This window comes from Saccopteryx leptura, chromosome 1 (genome assembly GCF_036850995.1).
Source record: "Saccopteryx leptura isolate mSacLep1 chromosome 1, mSacLep1_pri_phased_curated, whole genome shotgun sequence".
Classification (NCBI taxonomy): Eukaryota; Metazoa; Chordata; class Mammalia; order Chiroptera; family Emballonuridae; genus Saccopteryx; species Saccopteryx leptura.
Window position 1 is genome coordinate 91,110,928 of NC_089503.1, and position 20,258 is coordinate 91,131,185.

At 37.9% G+C, this 20,258-nt stretch overlaps 1 protein-coding gene across 7 annotated transcripts in view; it reads left to right on the top strand.

Moving 5' to 3' along the window:
* GRIA4 (glutamate ionotropic receptor AMPA type subunit 4) overlaps positions 1 to 20,258 on the top strand; it is a 385,805-nt gene that overhangs the window by 126,531 nt on the left and 239,016 nt on the right. For all 7 annotated transcript variants that reach the window (XR_010749450.1, XM_066371575.1, XM_066371576.1 and 4 more), the window contains one exon: positions 3,165 to 3,404. Coding sequence is in view for 6 of the 7 variants with exons in the window: in XM_066371575.1 (XP_066227672.1) it covers positions 3,165 to 3,404 (240 nt within the window). In the remaining variant the exon portion in view is untranslated. The remainder of the gene's footprint in view (positions 1 to 3,164; positions 3,405 to 20,258) is intronic.

Below are 20,258 nucleotides of genomic sequence, written 5' to 3' on the forward strand. Positions count from 1 at the left end.
TTTACACTTGCAAAGGGAAAATAAAGTGTGAGTGACAGAATACAGCCAGAAGCAGTTACTAGTCTAACACCTACTGTAGTTTCAAAATTCGTTTATTAAAGGCAAAATAACAGATGGCTCTGAAAAAGAGAAGAGATACATATTTATGATAATATTCATGAAAGAAAACAGATAGAAGATAATTAAATATCATAAAAAAATTAAGTTTGCTCAGTATCAAATGCAATAAATTAAAATGTTAAATAGTATAGCAAGCTCCAAAGTGGTGAAAAGTCATAATGATATCTGAAAACAATCCAGTAGGAACAAACAGTAGAGGATCTTTGTACAGGGTGCATTCAAATGGCTCAGCATTTGAAATAGATGAAATTAGAAGTTCTGTTGGTTTTTTGGGGAGATACTGGTGTACTAGGGGAAGGGGTTCAGGCTTGCCCACCCATTCCAGTCTCACCAAACGTTCTTATGCAAAGCTATAAAAGTCCTCTTAGAGAATTTGTGGGGTTTCTAAAAACTCACTGTTTGGAAACTCCAGTTTGAGAATGGTAAGTCCCATAACAGAAAGGATTGGGTAAATATTCATTACATGCATGAATAACTAAAGTACATGACTTGTAAATCTGTTTGCTTACATTTTCTTGAACAGTATTCAGTTCTGGGTGTAGTGTCAGCACCAAATTGAAAGTCAGCATCAATACATATGATTTCTAAAGCTCTTCAACTTCATTTTTTTCAGTAAAGTAAAAATTAATTGATGCAGAATGTTTAAAGATTAAAAATGAGCCCTCAATTTGCATGAAAATCAAGAGAACAAGAAAATAAGACAACACAAAAGAGTACCTTCAGGCTATGCTAAAGGTGCAGCATTTGCAGAAACACACCAGGAGTCTTGATGCAATATACACAAGGTTAAGGTCTGATCCAGCAGCTTGATTTATCAGGTCATTAACAGTACAAAACTAAATTCAGTTGAAACCCAAGATTCCAAAATGTTACAATATAATGTTTCTTATATTTTGCACCAAAATTACAGCCAGTCATACTGCCAGAATAACTTTCCAGGTTGGTCAATCTACTCAGGTGATCTAGTTCCTGGGTGAACATAGAACATGTACAGTATCTGTGAGAGCACATCATCCTCAGATCAACATCGTTCATTTTCTGTTAATGTTACACTCTCAAGTTATAATTACATTGCTTAAACTCTATCTCCAAGTTCAAGAGACACAATAAATAAGAACAAAAGAAACATCTTCAGGTTTTATTAACTTATTTAATTATCCTTCATAATTTCCTAAAACCCAGATATTGTGGAATATTGATATAAATGTTATTAGAAAAATAATCTTTTAAAGAGCCTGTTACTACTTTAACAAAGCAAAGTCCACTTTTTTGTATCACTATGAACTGTTCCTTAGATAAACAGCTGTAAATTATCCAATTCTCTAGGCTTCTTAATGAACTAAGCAATTAAAATCAATAACTAAAATCAGAAAACATGAACATTTTATAAAACTAACAACTTCTTAAACTGTCTATATAAGCCAAGGAGAAACAGGATCTTTAGCCATGTGATAAAGTGTAAGATTTTTTAATTTAAGCAGTCTCAACTTACATATAAAGAGGAAAAGACTATCCCCTAATGCAGATTTGTAGCCTTTAAAAATTTAAATTTAAAAAGTCACCCAAGTTTGAACTAGAAATCAGTCATGTCAAAAGAGTGATCAAAATATGACTCTGCAAGAACCTCGAGGAAAATTGTTTTTTATGAAATTGCCATTGTCCTTGCAACAAGTAGGAGGAGGGAGAAGAAATGCTAGATGAGAGTGAGCACCTATTTACCTGGGGTTCTCTCACTGCAGGAGGAATTGGTTTTATTGGGTCTGGAATTGCTTTGACTTTGCAATGGCTTACCCAGAGGATACACAAGTCACAAGTTGACCGCAGTGCCACTAAACATCTAAGATATCCCAGTAATGACTTTCTAGACAGCATAATAACATAAATTCTTCATTGCGGTTCCTTAGTTGTTCATTGACTGATTTCTCATATGTGCCTTGACCGGGGGGCTACAGCAGACCGAGTGACCCCTTGCTCGAGCCAGCGACCTTGGGCTCAAGCTGGTGAGACTTGCTCAAACCTGATTAGCCCGCGCTCAAGCTGGTGACCTCAGGGTCTCGAACCTGGGTCCTCCACATCCCAGTCCGACGATCTATCAACTGCACCACCGCCTGGTCAGGCCAGACAGCATAATTTTTATTTTCAAACATGATTCAAGAGAAATTTTAAATTGTGATAAAAAGTGAAACTACCACTGCAAAAAAAAAATAATAATAATAATTTAGTACTGAGTAACAAATGCAGTCCTATTCAAACTATGAAAAGATAAGCATATAGCTTCCAAAGGATGGCACTCTGGTAATTTAAATGTTCCTTTCAATAGACTTAAAATATTTTCACATGTAAGAGAAAAAGATACAGAGAAAATTTTGTATTTGTCACACTTAAAAAGCATACAGCCCCAAGTTATCTCACTGAATGCAAGGCTTTGAAGTCAAGCTCAAAAAATTTATTAGTTGATTATATAATTAATAACACACTTGAGTCCCTGGCCAGTTGGCTCAGTGGTAGAGGACCAGCCCAGCATGTGGAAGTCCAGGTTTGATTCGCAGTCAGGGCACAAAGGAGAAGCACCCATCTGCTTCTGTACCTCTTCCTTTCTCACTTCTCTCTCTCTCTCTCTCTCTCTCTTTTTCCTCCCTCTCTCTCTCCTTCTACCCTCCACCTCTCCTCCTGTAGCCATTGCTCCATTGGAGCGAGTTGGCCCGGGGCACTGAGGATGGCTCCATAGCCTCCACTTCAAGTGCTAAAAAAGTGGCTCAGTTGCAATGGAGCAATGTGCCAGATGGGCAGAGCATCACCCCCTAGTGGGCATGCCTGGTGAATCCCAGTCAGAGCAAAAGTCTGTCTCTGCCTTCCCTTCTCTCACTAAGAAATATAAATAAATAAAAAATAAATTACACACTTGACTTTTAACCTTTTTTTATATTTTTGACATACTGATGGTTCAGATTTTTTTTATTTTTATTTTATAGACTATAGATGTGGAAGATCACAATTTTAAAGTATGCTAATCATTCATGTGTTTTTTTTTTCTTCTGTTTCAGTCTGTTCCCAATATTCTAGAGGAGTATTTGCCATTTTTGGACTCTATGATAAGAGGTCAGTACATACCTTGACCTCATTCTGCAGCGCCTTACACATCTCCCTCATCACACCAAGTTTCCCTACTGAGGGGGAGAGCCAGTTTGTGTTGCAGCTAAGACCTTCCTTACGAGGAGCACTCTTGAGTCTGCTGGATCATTATGAATGGAACTGTTTTGTCTTCCTGTATGATACTGACAGGGGTAAGTCATTATTCCATGTCTACATAAGTAAAATTTGAACCTGAAATGACCTTGTATACTTGTGCGATTTAGCAGACTATTTTAAACCCTAATATGGCTAAAATCAGAAAATGGTTAATGTGTACTATCAGTAATTTTACCTTGACTCTGGAGGAAATTTTCTAATTAAATAAGCATTAAATTCACAAGTTTACTCAAGAGCAAACCATGCTCAGTTACTTCGTTGAAATTAAAAGATATAATTCTTTAAAATATTCTGTAATGATATTTCAGGTACTATAAAGTAAATAATGTCTTTTACTTCAAATGCAAATGAGTTAATGTTTTGGGACATCTTAAAATAATATCATATTGAGTAATGGCTTTGAGTTTGAAATACAAAACTTTAAATAAGTAATTGAAAGAGCATAACAATGACAATGAATTTGGTAGTAAGGCTTTTGCTTGCTGGAAAACTTTACTTTGTCTTTAGCTCTTAGGTTTTAAAGATTAGTAAATGATATTATATGACCATGTGTTAAGAATAACTAGCATTAAATTGTTAACAGTCCAGCCCTGGCTGGTTAGTTTAGTTGGTTAGAGCATGGTCCCAAAACAACAAGGTTGTAGGTTTGATACCCAGTCAGGGCACACACAGGAGCAGCTTGATGTTCTTGTCTCTTTCTCCCTACCTCTCTCTAAAACAAAACAAACAAAAAAATTAATTATTGACAATCCATACATTTTTGGATAAATTACTTTGATTTCTCAGATGGAGACATACTTAAGGAGTCTCTATCTTTTTTTTAAATTCTGTTTTCTGTTTTGTTTTTGGTCCTTTTATCTTAAAGTGTAAAATATAAGGTTTATGAGAGGACAAGAAGTTAGAATAAAAGTTAAAACAGGCAATGTTTTAAGAACACCCTTGAATAGAATTTTATCTGTGAAACGAGTACAACAATAAACATGTAACAATAAACAAACAAAATTCATCGTTTGAAGATATAATTACATTCAAAAGTCCAAAGCATAATTTTCTATACTCAGATATGAAAACTTATTAAATGAATTTATCTTTCACATTAAAATTCACATTTTAATCAGGTGGGAAGAGTATATCATATAAGATGTCTCATCAACAGTGCCCATAGCACATTACTTGTGTTGGCATTCATGGTAAATTTTCCTTTCAGACACAAGTTCAAAAAATTTGTATTTTTTGCATAGGTAGAGCATTTTCTAATTTACACTTGGAAATATAGAAACCTCCTTACATTTTATGAGATTATTTTCTAATAACTAAAAGTCCAAAGCATCCTAGAGCATGTATAATAGTTTAGAGATGTTATCACTCTATTTATTTATAACTTTTTGGAAAATCCTTAAGAAGAGGACATTAAAAGTTGAAAATGAAAATGAAAACAATAGTTATCACAAGATATCTATTAGAATGGCTAAAGTTGGCCACTCACAATATCTAATGATGCTATGGATGTGGGGTAACAGGAACTCTCATTTATTGTTGGTAAGTATGGAAAATGGTAAAGCCAATTTCTCAGTTTCTTACAAAACTAATATGTTACTGGACTATAACCATTCCAGGGTTTGGGTCACCCACCACCACAATAGCCAATAAGCAGAGACTGGGCCTGAGAAGGAAACAGGCATCTTTAATCAAGATTTCCCAGTAACTTGAGAGGACAGGGGACGTATCTAAGCCCAAAGCCTGACTTACGATCTTAGTTGCAAGGGCTGATTATATACTTTTTCAGGTGAGGTTAGTTCAATAGAGGGGATGCAGTTAGTCATAAAGCAAGATAGATGATTCCCAGCATTATAAGAGTCATCAAGCAGGATGGCCAGTTCCCAGAATTGTAATTTCTTCTCCGCTGCATTCCAATCTAATCACAGTCTTTATTGCTTCTTGGGCACCAGTCATCTCCTCAGGGGTATGGGAATGTCTGGCTTCAGTAGTTCTCCTGTGTTTCTGGGTGGGGATGCTAAAGAAAATCTTGAAAATAAGTTTATATGGTGTACTAGCAATCATATATATATATATGATTATATTATATCATATATATATAATTATAGTTATATATAATTGATTGTATACTATATTAATATCCTATCAAATATATTATTAACATATGATCCAGCAATAATACTCCTTAATATTCACTTACCCAATGAAGTTGAAAACTTATGTCAACCATGTCAACCCAAAAACCTGTACAGAAGTTTTTATAACAGCTTTATTCATAATTGACAAAACTTAGAAGCAACCAAGATGTCCTTCAGTAGATGAATGGATAAACTGGTATATTCGGACAGTGAATTACTACTCAGAGCTAAAAAGTAATGAGCTATCAAGCCATGAACAGACATGAAGGAATCTTAAATACATATTATTAGGTGAAAGAAGCCAATTAGAAACGGCTACATACTGTATGATTCCAACTACATGACAGTCCAGAAGAGGCAAAACTATGGAGAAAGTAAAAGAATAAGTTGTTTCCAGGGGTTAGGAAAGACAGATGAATAGGTGGAGCACAAAAGATTTTTAGGGCAGTGAAATTATTCTCTATGATACTATAACGGTGAATAAATGTCAGTATACATTTGTCCAAAACTGCAGAATGTATAACACCAAGGTGAACCCTAATGTAAAGTAGAAATTTTGTATGATAATGATGTGTCAATGTAGGTTCATCATTGTAAAATAAAAGCATCAAATCACATGCAAAAAAATAAAAAGTCATATTTTAATAAAGTTAATTTAAAATGTTAAAAAATTGAATCATAATGTCCAGAAATATGTGCTGGGTTGTGGATGAAAGCCTTCTTCCTGTGGTCCATTATGGCACAGCTCAGGTTGCCAGTTTGGACAGAAGATCCTTAATTCACGACATCTTGGTCTCACAGTTCTCATAGAAATACTAGTGGGACCTTGTCTTACTTTTTTCCTCTGCTCCTGTATAAACCAATCTCTAGCAAGGAGATGCTATAAGCATTTTTGCATCAGATTCCCCACCAAACAGGGATTAAAATTGATGTGTTGCTTTCGCACCAGTTTATAATTTCCAGGATCCTCACTAGCACAGAGCAAGCAAGATGCTCCAGCCTAAAGCCACCTCCCATCATCTCTCACCATAGTATGTTTCTAGTATAAGCAGACACACATACTTAATTATTTAAAGACTTTTTCTGTAGGTTAAACTTCTGCCTTCAAAGGCTTAAGCCCATCATGGTACATGCACTATTTCTTTTAATATGACATCTAATAACCTTTAACCAATTACCACACAAAGCATGGTTTTTCCTTGTCATCATCCTAGAATTTAACTGGTTTGCTTCTAGTGGACTAATGCAAGTCACTCTGGAATTTCTTAGTTCTCTCCAAAAGTTGCTGTAGGATTAATAGCGAGTTTTTATATTGTCTTCTATTACAGCAACTCAAGCCAACTTTAAAATAGACCTTTATTTCAAGTAGTAATTGTGCGAATGAAAAAGAACATGTCAGCCAAATGGCAATTTCTTAATGTTCAGATGGTTCATTCTGCTGTCATACCATAATGCCTCCCAATATTATGAAACTTAATCAAGTATTTGCAAAGGACAAGAACAATTTCTTTCTTTAAAAAAAAATTTTTTTTAATTCAGTGAGAGGAGATAAGGCAGAGACAAACTCCCGCATGCACCCTGACTGGATCCATCAGAAAACCCACTAGGGGACAATGCTCAACCCATCAGGGGTGTTGCTCCATTGCTCAGCAACCGAGTTTTTCTTAGTGCCTGAGTTGGAGGCCATAGAGTGCCTGAGGCCATCTCGCTCCAATCAAGCCATAGTGAAAGAAGGAGGGGTGGAAAAGCAGATGGGCACTTCTGTGTGCCCTGACCAGGAATCGAACCAAGGGAAATCCACACTCCAGGCTGATGCTCTACCACTCAGCCAACCAGCCACGGCTTCCTTTTAAAATTGTTATGCTCATTTTATAAGTTTAGGATCATAAATTCAATTAATTTCTTCTTTGATACTATAAATTATGTATCACTATTACCAACTGAGATAAGATTCTCAGTTTTGAACATATGATTAACTTCTATCATAAACATAGTTGGCTACGTGTAATCCATATTTTCACATGATAAAGAAAAAAATACACATCAACATTAAAGATCAGAATATTTTTTAAATGTTACACAAAACCAAGTGTAATAAAATAAGATAATATGGAATATTTTGGTACTTTAATCTTCTACTGTTACCAAAAACTGTTTATCTAAATATTTTTTCCTGTTTAAGTAATTGTCTTAATTATGAACCTGAATTTCTCCACAAACCTTAGTGAAATATGCCATTCTGGTGTTTCATAAATTCTTATTTTGGAATAAATTATTTCATAGATCTATTCAATTATTTCTGAAATCTTAATCCCTGTGGTGTTATAATGAAATCTAAAGATACAAGAGCTTCACTGTCATAACTTATTGTTTTTATATTGAATTAGTCAATAAAAGGAATGATACTTTATTTCTTATGATATAAGACCTATGTTCTAGTTCTGGTCTGACACAGAATAGCTGTATTAACCTGCCTATATTTTGTGCACATCTGAAGAAAAAAGAAGGGGGGGAGGGAGGAAGATTGAACTGCATTGTCATTAAGACCCATTTAAACTATCTTTGAAGTTATTTTATATTTTAAATTCTAAATATTCTATTACTTCCCTGAAAATATTAAACAGAAGGAGATAGTAACTGGCATAAGTGATGTCTTTATCAGCAGATGACTCTCTGCTTCTGTTCATTTGACTGCCTTCAAAGAAGATTAAAAGTATTTATTTATTAATTCCGTTTTATTTAGCATTCAATGCAAATTTTATTGTTTACTTTGTACCAGTCACTTTGATAGGTATTAAGAATGCAATGATGCCTGACCTGTGGTGGCACAGTGGATAAAGCATCACCTGGAATGCTGAGGTTGTCAGTTCAAAACTCTGGGCTTGCCTGATCAAGGCACACACCAGAAACAACTATGAGTTGATGCTTCTCGCTCCTCCACTCCACCTTTCTTTCTCCTTCTCTTTCCTCTTCCTAAAAGCAATAAATAAAATCTTAAAAGATAATACAGTGGTGAACAAAACACTAATGAAAATAAATGAACTCTCTATGATTTCATTAGGAAATAGTATACAGCATTCTACTTGATGGCTAGAAAGTTGCCTTTGATACACAACTTGATGTTTTACAGTTTTAACTTGGAATACAGTTGTTTTCCAAATTCAGCACTTTCCTTTTGTGGAAAAACAACTATAAGCCATCATTTAAATATAAACTTTGATAAGATTTCTGAGTTGATAAGTATGAACTATTGAGTGTTTTAAATGTGGTTTATGCACCTGAGGAACTGAATTTTAAGTTCTGTTTAATTTTACTTGATAATTTAAGAGGCCACATTTGCCTAGTGACTACTGTATTTGGACAACACAGCATATCTAACCACTGAACTCTTTTGCAATAACATTTTAATTTTTGTAAAATTTTCAAATCTCTTCTTGACTCATATTTTACTATCCAAGAACAGAACTAAGAGAGCACCCTGTGCATAATCATTTTATAGTAATTTTCACATTGTATTGTTTATATATACATTTACGTTATCTTTTCTTCACCCAGAAAGATAAGTTCCTCTTCAGTAACTATTATATCTTCTTACATTTATACCTTTTGTGTCTAGCATAGTGACTGCTAATGGGCATAGCATATAAATATAGAATAAACTGATAAATTAGTCAAGTGAAGTCCTTGACAGTAGGTAGCAAACAATTTTAGTTCTCTAGTAACTAATCATAATTAATTTTTCATTAACAGTAACATATATTAATGGATTAAATAGTTCAGTAGTAGTCAAAATTTTAAATTCTCCTATAGAGATGGTACATGAATTAAGTGCAATTTTCTTATCATGAAACTATGTGGGCCCTGAACGGTTGGCTCAGTGGGTGGAGCCTCAGTCCAACATGTGGAAGCCCTGGGTTCGATTCTCGGTCAGGACACACAGGAGAAGTGCCCACCTGCTTTCCACCTCTCCCCCTCTTGCTTCTCTCTCTCTCTCTTCTCCTGCAGCCATGGCACAATTGGAGCGAGTTGACCCCATGAGCTGTGGATGGCTTCATGGCCTCTGCCTCAGGTGCCAAGAAGAGCTCGGTTGCTGAGCAATGGAGCAACACCCCAGATGAGCAGAGCATCACCCTCAGTGGGCTTTTTGAGTGGATCCCAGTCAGGTCACATGTGGGAGTCTGAGTGCCTCTCCTCCTCTTACTGAATTTAAAAAAAAGAAAAGAAAATATGTGAAGCAAACTAAAAAATAACATTTTTGATTTAGACATAATTCAGAAAGTTTAATCAATATTTTGGTAATAAAAAACCTTGAAAAATTTTTTTCAAATTAAATTAATGTGATGTCATTTTTATTGAGTGAAAAAGAAACATTTAAATATTTTTATTATGAGGAGTGGTTATTTTTCTCATTTAAAATAGATATTTTTAAAGAAAGATTTTTTTTTACCTGTGTTTATTGCACTTATGATATGTTTATAGCCATCATTAACACCACAGGTAGCAAGGTAAATTTATAATCAAAGAGATGAGGAGATATAAACCTTACACTTCTAAAGTTTGAATAATCACTGTCAGTTTTTTTCAAGACTGTTTATAATCACCAGCAATTTTGATCTCACATAGCTTACACTGGCCTCCTTTTATTTAATCCTGGTTCTCTTTAATGTGTAAGGCTTAATGTTTTACTCAAATCAGTGCTTTCCAGGCTGATGGTGTTATTTCACAGGATGCTAAATATCTTATATCCAATATCTTAAAAAGTTATATGTAATATGTTAATTGTTCTTAGGAAAGATATATTTGGAAAGCATAGAGAAAAGAACTAGGGGTTTTTTGGTTTTTCCTTTGGTCTGTGGGGGGGTTAAGCATTATTTTTTTACTGAAATACATTCTACATATTGCAAAACATGTTTTGAGAAACATAGGAAGCAATGTTCTGGATGGCATAATATGTACGTGCTGTTATTTCATGCTGAAGTCAGTGCAAGAAATGAAGGGGAAATGGAAAGAGGAGTGTGTTTGTGTCAGAGGAGACAGAGCTTACTATTTTATTTCTACTTTTTGGGTTGTACTACATACATACCTTTGATTCTTAAACTGCCTTTAATCTTTTGAGGAAAAATAAATCGAGATTTAATTTATTTAAAAAAGGAACAGATACATAAAAAAAGCATAAAACAACTTTAAATTATATCTTTTACTTCCAATAAATAAGCTTGCATACGTCACTCCAGAAAACTCTCTTATATTCCTTTTAAGTTCTCAACTCCAAGACTCTTCTTCTCTATTTTCTTCTCCAAGATCATTCCATTGCTCTTTTCCGCTTTCTCTGCCTTTCCTCAAAACCTGGAGTGGTTAAGCAACATCATCTCAGGTGCACTGTGGATCTTAACCCTTCTCTCACCCATCCCCAGGTATGGACCCCTGAGATGCCCCTTAAACCAAGTCCATAAATAGCATAAGGGTGATGACAGAGCAGAGAACGCTAAGGAATATGTATTGTGACTTCAATTCACAACCAAAGAAAAATTACTTCAATTCACAACCAAAGAAAGATATCTGCTTCTTCTTTGAATCCCTTTCAGATAGGGGTAGGATGAGGAGGAGTGGGGATACAACCAACAACTGGACTTGGGGCCACTCAGAGGAGAGTACTCCGTGTCCACAGTGCTGATTACAAGCATCCTTTTTCCCTCATTCTCCCCATCTCCAATTCCTATTGACCACCCATGCTAACACTCCGCCAACACATATCTGCCATTAATTGTGCCACTTAAAATGTGTCTGGCTCATGTTTCTTATTAAAAACAAAATCAGAGATACAGTAGCAAAACAGAGTTAACTGACACACACCCTCTGGAGAAGTTAGAATTTTTCAGATTTTAACCTGTATTATCTAAGAAAGGATGAATAATTTATCTTTAATTCTTGATACTTTTGAGCCCCATTTTCAAATTATTTCCTAACCCTGAAAAAATAAAAAATAAAAACTTTACTTCTAAAACCCTCAACAAGATGAACAGGGGTTTCTTTTTTGTTGACCTCCCATGATGACCTTCAGGCAATTATCTGTGTTTATAGTGAAGCCATTAGGATTTAGACTTTTTTTTTTTTTTTGTATTTTTCTGAAGCTGGAAACTGGGAGAGACAGTCAGACAGACTCCCACATGCGCCCGACCGGGATCCACCCGGCACGCCCACCAGGGGCTACGCTCTGCTCACCAGGGGGTGATGCTCTGCCCCTCTGGGGCGTCACTCTGCCGCGACCAGAGCCACTCTAGCGCCTGGGGCAGAGGCCAAGGAGCCATCCCCAGCGCCCGGGCCATCTCTGCTTCAATGGAGCTTTGGCTGCGGGAGGGGAAGAGAGAGACAGAGAGAAAGGAGGGGATGGGGGTGGAGAAGCAAATGGGCGCTTCTCCTATGTGCCCTGGCCGGGAATCGAACCCAGGTCCCCCACACGCCAGACCGATGCTCTACCACTGAGCCAACCGGCCAGGGCCTAGACTATTTTTTATAGCTCATTCAAATATATTTGCTAGCTGACTTTTACTACATTTATGGTCAGGCCGACAATGCCAAATATTTACTTATTCAGTTGCCCAGTGTAAGCATAACCCAATCCACCAGGAGGACAACTACCCTTAATTATATCTTTCAAGCACAGATCACTGCCTTGCAGCTGGAACAAGGCCAGCAAGAGAGCAAAGAAAGCCACAGGTGTAAGAATAACACTGGAGCTTCCTAGAGAGATTCTTGCTTGTGATTGAAGTAGTAATGGTAATCAGATACAGGCAAGGCAGCTCCTGCTCCCTTCACAGCCTGTCTTTTGGTGTCACTGCAGTGCTTACCTCCCCACCCTCATTAACCGAGATGCCACAGGCTGTCACCAGTGTGGGTTAGGAATAAGGGGTGATTGGATAGGATGGAGGAGCACTGGTAGGGGTGTTTATGAAGAGGGTTATGTGTCCGAATTCCTTTTCCCTGCTTAGAGGAGGCAAAGAGAAGTGCGCTTCTATCTGTCACCTCCCACTTACAGAAAGAAGGATTTGAGGTCAAATGCTGGAAGTCATGGAATTATTCTGAAGGAGTTCTGAAATGTTACAAGGAGAATGAATCAGAATGGGACTGCCAAACAAGGAGATTAACAAAGAACAGTGAAATGATTCTAACCGAGGGTAGTCAAGGAAGACAGCAGAAGAAGGAGCAAAGAGTGGGCTGATGATGGAGAAATCCTGGGGATGAAGGCCAGAAACCTGCGGTTGCTGGGGTGATGCCACAGCCTTCCAAGTTTTCATCTGAAAGGTTGCAGAGGTCCCAGGGTGCGTGGGGGAATCAGCATGCAGCTAACTCTCCATGAATATTTATGCTGGGATACTTTAGTTGTCACTTAGTAAGCACTAGGCACACAGTTTTGACTGACCAACAGGTTACCTGTGTAGATGTTCCTTCTTTTCTCTTTTTCTTTCCACTGTCAATGTTCAGTTTCTGAATAACAGATGAAAGCACATCTGGATAAGACCTTTGGAGGCCCTACTCACCACAAAGGTGATTGTGCTCTGCACCATGAAAATTTAAACAAATTAAAAAAGAAGTGTGTTGGGGTCTTAACAGAGTTCTGAATTTCCCCCCATGGTGACCATTTTAAATGTTTTTTATTTCTTTGGAAATATTAAATTTGTATTAAAAATACTTGCTGCTAAATTGATGAAGAAACAAACTAACATAAATTTGTGATTTCTTATTCTCTTCATAGACTTTTCATCCTCTAATTTCTCTTAAAATGTTGGCATTCTACTTGGGTTCTGTCCTCAGCCACTTTGCCTTTGAAAACTTTTTCAGTACAAACCTGTCTGTGTCACATTTCTGACTAGAATGATTTCATGACTTTCATTACCCTTAAAATCAAGTCCTACTTCCTTAAATAATGCTCTAAGATTCATCTCTTCACTCCTTCTCCCATCTTATTACATAGTCCGCTATGCCGGAAACACAAAGCCTCAGTGACAATGACCTTTCTAAAGATTTTGAGCACACTGGATTCTTTCACTTGCCTTGACATCTCCACAAATGCCATTCCCTCCACCTCATACCTTCAGTGCACATCTCTTCCTCCTGGGGTAACCCCTATTTACTCCTAGGTCTGAGCACACCTTCCTTTAAGAAGTCTTTTTCTATGTACTCACACTCCAAGGAGTTAGACCCCCTTCTGTGTGTTCCTGTCGCACTCCGTACTTTCTCTATCAAACATGATATTCTACTTGTTTAAGTCTATGTCTTTGTCATCAGACTCTTTAAATTCTATAATAACAAGAATCATTGCTTAAAATTATGTATCACTATGCTGATAGTTGGTTGTTGATACCATTGCTAAACACAGTAGTCATTGTCATATAAAAGATTATATACTCTATTGTCCAAAGTTTATTTTAAGGGGTTTATTCTGTTTTATTAGATGCCAGGTTAAAATCATAACAAGTAAGCATTTTTCTTCTCTAGTAGGAAAACAGCATAAACACCCATCTTTATAACACTGTCACTTTCACTTGAAAAGTAGAGAAAAAAAATATTGTGAGATAGTGCCGTAAAAAAAAGTTGAGACCTTTTACATTTTTTACTGCTGTCTGGACCTTTTACATTTTCGCCTACCTAAACCCTGCCAAAAAGAATTCTGTGTCATGGGGAAATTTACATAAGTGCACATCTCTCTTTCTCTCTCTCTCTCTCTCTCTCATTTCATTGGGAATCACTTAGCTCTTTCAATATGAATTTTAGAAAAAGATATTAAAGAGGTACAATTCTAACTTATGGAAGATTTGAACTATGACATTTAAAAAAATTATTTTATTTGTAAGTGTCTTAAACTACCCCCGAACAGAACCTTACAAGGCCAATTTATAAATAAACAATAAGTAGAGTATAATATTAAACTTATCACTGGTAAAACTTGTCACTGGTAAATTCTGAAGATATTATTTTTTCTATCTTTTCATATTAAACTTAATGATGCATGCTAGTTCTTATGTACATTTTTACCTGAAATGTATCTTATTTAAAGCTTTTCAGTTACTTCATTTTGTAAATTTTATAATATCTATATTACATTATCTAAGTTTTACTCAAGTATTTAGAAAATAAACAGTATGCAGAATAATAGCCTCCATATGCTATTAAGTCTAAAATACCCTTCTAATGTTAAATTTATATTGGAGAGAGCTTTCCCCTCCCCCCTCCCCCCCCCCCCCCGCAACAGTATCTGCATCGGTCTACATAGAAACTATAGATAGGATATTAAGGTGTTAAGAGGTTTGAAATGGCCAAAATAGCTGCTTAGCTAGAATGACAAGTTTGAGAATGAGTTCTGTTTTTCTATATAAAGTATATGTTGCCTTCATATTTTTGTAGTCAGAGAAAGGTAGACTGTTTTTGAAAAAAAATGAAAGGGAGAAAAGACTTACACGAAATGTTTATTTTCTTTCAAAAGTCTTCGTAGTAGAACTTGAACTGGAAATTATTGTTTCTTATTTTAAAACATAGGACAAAGTTTGGTTTATCTTTACTAGATTCAAGAGACCTGTAACAGACAGACAGTTTTGTTTTGTTTTTTTTTCTGAAGCTGGAAACGGGGAGAGACAGACAGACTCCCGCATGTGCCCGACCGGGATCCACCCGGCATGCCCACCAGGGGGCGATGCTCTGCCCCTCCGGGGCATCGCTCTGCCACGACCACAGCCACTCCAGCGCCTGGGGCAGAGGCCAAGGAGCCATTCCCAGCGCCCCGGCCATCTTTGCTCCAATGGAGCCTTGGCTGCAGGAGGGGAAGAGAGAGACAGAGAGGAAGGAGAGGGGGAGGGGTGGAGAAGCAGATGGGCGCTTCTCCTGTGTGCCCTGGCCGGGAATTGAACTCGGGACTTCCGCACGCCAGGCCGACGCTCTACCACTGAGCCAACCGGCCAGGGCCACAGACAGACAGTTTTACCAATTCAACCAGAAGCTAAGAAGTTCAACCCCCAGAAATTTGTAACCAATGGTGCTTTCTATAGCTATAAAAAGTCTAAAATATGCCCTCTGAGGGAGAGGACCACAAAAGTACGACCTTGAAAAGTGGATTCAAAAATATCCCATGTTAACCAAGGCCATGGTGTAGCTAAACTCACAGATTAACACAAGGTGCAGATTGGAATTTATCAGAAAATAGTCAAGGTTTTTCTGATCCAACATAGAGAAATACTCCTATCAGCACTATAATTTTGTGTGTAGATGATTAAATTAAGAAGACATAAAGTGGCCCTCGCCAGTTGACTCAGTGGTAGAGTGTCAGCCAGGCATGTGGAAGTCTTGGGTTTGATTCCCGACCAGGACACACAGGAGAAGTGCCCATCTGCTTCTCCACCCTTACCCCTTTCCTTTCTATCTCTCTCTCTTCCCCTCCCGCAGCCAAGGCTCAATTGGAGCAAAGTTGGCCTGGGCACTGAGCATGGCTCCTTGGCCTCTGCCTCAGGCTCTAGAATGGTTCCAGCTACAAAGGAGTAATGCCCCAGATGAGCAGAGCATTGTCCCCTAGTGGACTAGCCAGGTGGATCCCAGTTGGGCGCATGCAGGAGTCTGTCTGACTGCCTCCCCGCTTCTACACACACACACACACACACACACACACACACAGAGAAGACATAAAGTAATATTTTAAAAAATAACAATGGGCCCTGGCTGGTTGGCTCAGTGGTAGAGCATCGGCCTGGCGTGCAGAACTCCCAGGTTTGAATCCCGGCCAGGGCACACAGGAGAGGTGCCCATCTGCTTCTCCATCCCTCCCCCTCTCCTTCCTCTCTGTTTCTCTCTTCCCCTCCTGCAGCCGAGGCTCCACTGGAGCAAAGTATGCCCGGGCGCTGAGGATGGCTCTCTGGCCTCTGCCTCGGGCACTAGAGTGGCTCTGGTCGTGACAGAGCGATGCCCCAGATGGGCAGAGCATTGCCCCCTGGTGGGCGTGCTGGGTGGATCCCAGTTGGGCACATGCGGGAGTCTGTCTGACTGCCTCCCTGTTTCCAGCTTCAGGGAAAAAAAAAATTAAATAAAAAAAAATAACAATGATAGAATTGCAACAGGCTTCCAGTGAAGGTGGCAGCATAGGCAAATGTGGTACTCACAACCTCCCTCAACCACATCAAAATCACAGCTAAACTGAATAAAACTATCACTCAAACTGCCGGAAATCTAGGTAAACCAAAGTCCTATAACTAGGAACATAAAGAAGCTGCATCAAGACTGGTAGGAGGGGCTGAGACCCTGCTGGTCTCAAACACACATGGCAGACAAAAATCAAGAGAGAGATATCCACTGTGGTGATTCCCCCTGAAGATTAACGGGTCCTAGTCCCACATCAGGACCCTAGCCTAGGATTTTAATGCTAGGAAGAGAAGTCCCCATAACTTCTGGTTGTAACAATTAGCAGGGATTGTGGCTGAGATGGAGGTTGCTGGAGTCCTGACCAGTTTCTCTAAAAGGGTGCATGCACAGACTTACTCAGACTCACTCCCTCTGAGCTCCAGCACTGGGGCAGCAACTCAAAAGGCACCCAGGACATATGAGTTGAAACTGAATTATCTGGCATCAAGGTAGAAACTGGATGGATAGTTTTCTCCCAGACAGAAGTGCTGGCAGAAGCCATTGTTTCTTTCTGAGCCCTACCCCCGCAAGAGCTGGAAGGAGTCTCCATCAACCTGACTCACACTGTTTGCTCCACCCTGGATATGCCCTGAGACCCTGCCCCACCACCTTGGATACCTACCTAAGCTGTCTTCAGTGTCTTTTCCACACAAATGACCTGTCCTGGCTCATGTTTCAGTCTTTCCTAAAATCTCTTAAACAAGCAGCATCTGGCATCATGGTACCTTATACTTGTTGCTAAGTAGCCCCACACCTGGCACTGATATTAGCCAGCCCTGGTTTGGATTTTGGCTTCTCCCAGGAGCCTCCATGCCCAGCACAATAACAGCCACCTGTAGATTGCTTTGTTGCTCATGCCAGATGACCCTGAGCAGGGCACAGACAGTGGATGACCTTGGCCTGCACTTCCTAGGGAGCTTCAAAGCCAGTGCCCTGGTAGCCAGCTTCATGCTACTCGGGATTACCACTCAACTACCTCCATGAGCAACATGCTTAAGGGGCAAACTCTGCAAGCACCAAAGACTCCCTGAAGCCAGTCCTTCTTAGTCATGTCAGCCCTTCACTGTAGCTCCTCCACTGTAGTTGCAATGGGTTTTCACAGCCAATGGGACTGGGGATCAACTTGTCCCAGTGTCATGCCAACAGTAATCAAGACTCAACTCCAACTAAAACAGGATTGTGCACACAGCCCACTGAAGGGATTGGGGGGGCACATATCTAGAGCACCCTGCTCAGGTGAATGTGGAGGCTGTGTCACTGGGCCCTACAGGATGCCTACTACATAAGTAGTAAACCACTCTGTCAAGAGCAGGAGACTCAGCAGCTCTCCCTAATACATAGAAACAGACAAAGGAAGCAGGTTCCAAATTTAAAAAAAAAAAAAAAAAAAAAAAAAAACCAGGAGAAAAGTCAAGAAAACTATCAGATACAGAGTTCAAAGTAATGGTTATAAGGATGCTCGATAAACTTCATGAGAACTTCAATAGCATAAGAAATGACATGGAAACAATAAGAAAACACCAACCAAAATGAAAAATATGTCACAGGGAATCAACAGTAGAGTAGGTAAAGCAGAGAATCAAATGAGTGATTTGGAAAAATAAGAAAACAGAAAACACCCAATCAGAACAGCAAAAAGAAAAAAACGAATCCAAAAATATAAGGTTAGTGTAAGGAGTCTCTAGGACAACTTCAAGCATGCCAACATTTGCATCATGGGAGTACCAGAAAAAAGAAAAGAGAGACCAAGACATTGAAAACCTATTTAAAAAAAATAATGATAGGAAACTTCCCTAACCTGGTGAAGGAAATAGTTATACAAGTTCAGGAAGCACAGAGTATCCCAAACAAGATGAACCTTAAGAGGCCCATACCAAGACACATCATAATTAAAACGCAAAAGGTTAAAGACAAAAGTTTTAAAAGTAGTAAGAGGAAGGCGTATATCTAAAAGGGAGTTTCCATAAGACAGTTAGCTGATTTCTCAACAGAATCTTTGCAGGCTGGAAAGAACTAGCACAAAATATTCAAAATGATGAAAACAAGGACCTATAAGCAAAATTACCCCACACAGCAAAGCTATCATTTAGAATTGAAGAACTGGGAAGAATTTCCCAGACAAGAAAAAGCTAAAAGAGTTTATCGCCAACAAACACTATTACAATAAAAGAGGGATCTTCTCAAGAAGAAGAAAAATATATATGAAAAATTAATAAAATGGCAATAAATACATATCTATAAACAATTGCTTTAACTTCAAATGGATTAAATGCTCCAATCAAAATACATAATGTGGCTGAATAGATAACAAAACAAGACCCTTACATATGCTGTCTACAAGAGATTCACTTCAAACTGAAAGACTCACAGTGAAAATAAAGGGTTGGAAAAAGGTATTTTATAAAAACAGAAAAGGAAAAAAAAATAGCTAGGGTAATAATACTTATACCAAACAAAGTAGACCTTAAAACAAAGACTATAACAAGGACAAAGAAGGACCCAGCAATTCCATTTCTGGGTGTTTATCTGAAGAAACCAAAAACATTAAATTATAAAAACATATACGTTCATGTTTATATTGCAGCATTGTTTTCAATAGCAAAGATATGGGAGCAACCTAAGTTTCCACTGATAGATAAAGAAGTGGTGCATATATACAATGGAATAGGAGTAGGCCATAAAAAAAAATGAATGAAATCTTGCCATCTACAACAATATGGATGGACGCTAGTGGGTACTGTGCTGAGTAAAATAAGTCAGACAAAGACGAATGCCAGATGATTTCACTTATATGTGGAATCTGAAACACAAAATGAATGAGCAAGCATAACATAAGCAGACAGAGAACATTTTTATAGTTACCAGAGGGGAGGGAGATGGGAGAATGAGTAAAAAAATGGTAAATGGATTTAGAAGTACAAACTAATCATTACAGAATAGTCATGGGATGTAAAGTATAGTATAGGCAATATAGTTAAAAATATAAATTATAAGTATATATGATGTCAGTATATACTGCAGTTATATAAGTATATATGATCTATTGTGGTGATCACTTTGTAAGTTACATAAATGTCTAATCACAGGGTTGTACACCTGAAAGTAATATAATATTTATTATATGTCAACTATAATTTAAATTATTTTAAAGTACATATAGAAAAAGAGAGAGAGAGAATAAAAGCATTGCATCAACCACCATAGCAAGATTAGGTACTATTAGACAAATCAGAATGAATGTGAAGAAGAGCTGGAACCATCACATTACTAAAGAAATCACTGGTGAGAAAAGGAGCTAATCAGTGAAAATAAATGTGGAACAATGATTCTAAAGGACATAGACAGGACCATTTCTCAGAACCATGCCCCTAGGCACTCATAAGCACTACAATTTACCAGTTATCACACATTTTTGTTAGGTCTAAGTTTTTCACTCCTAACCTCTAGAACACGAGTCAGCAAACTACATCTGGTGAACTAAATCTGGCGAACATTTTTTTTTTTGCAAAGTTTTATGGGTACACAGGTGCACTTATTCATTGATATGTCATCTGTGGCTACTTTCAGACCACAGAGGGGAAGTTGAGTAGTTGC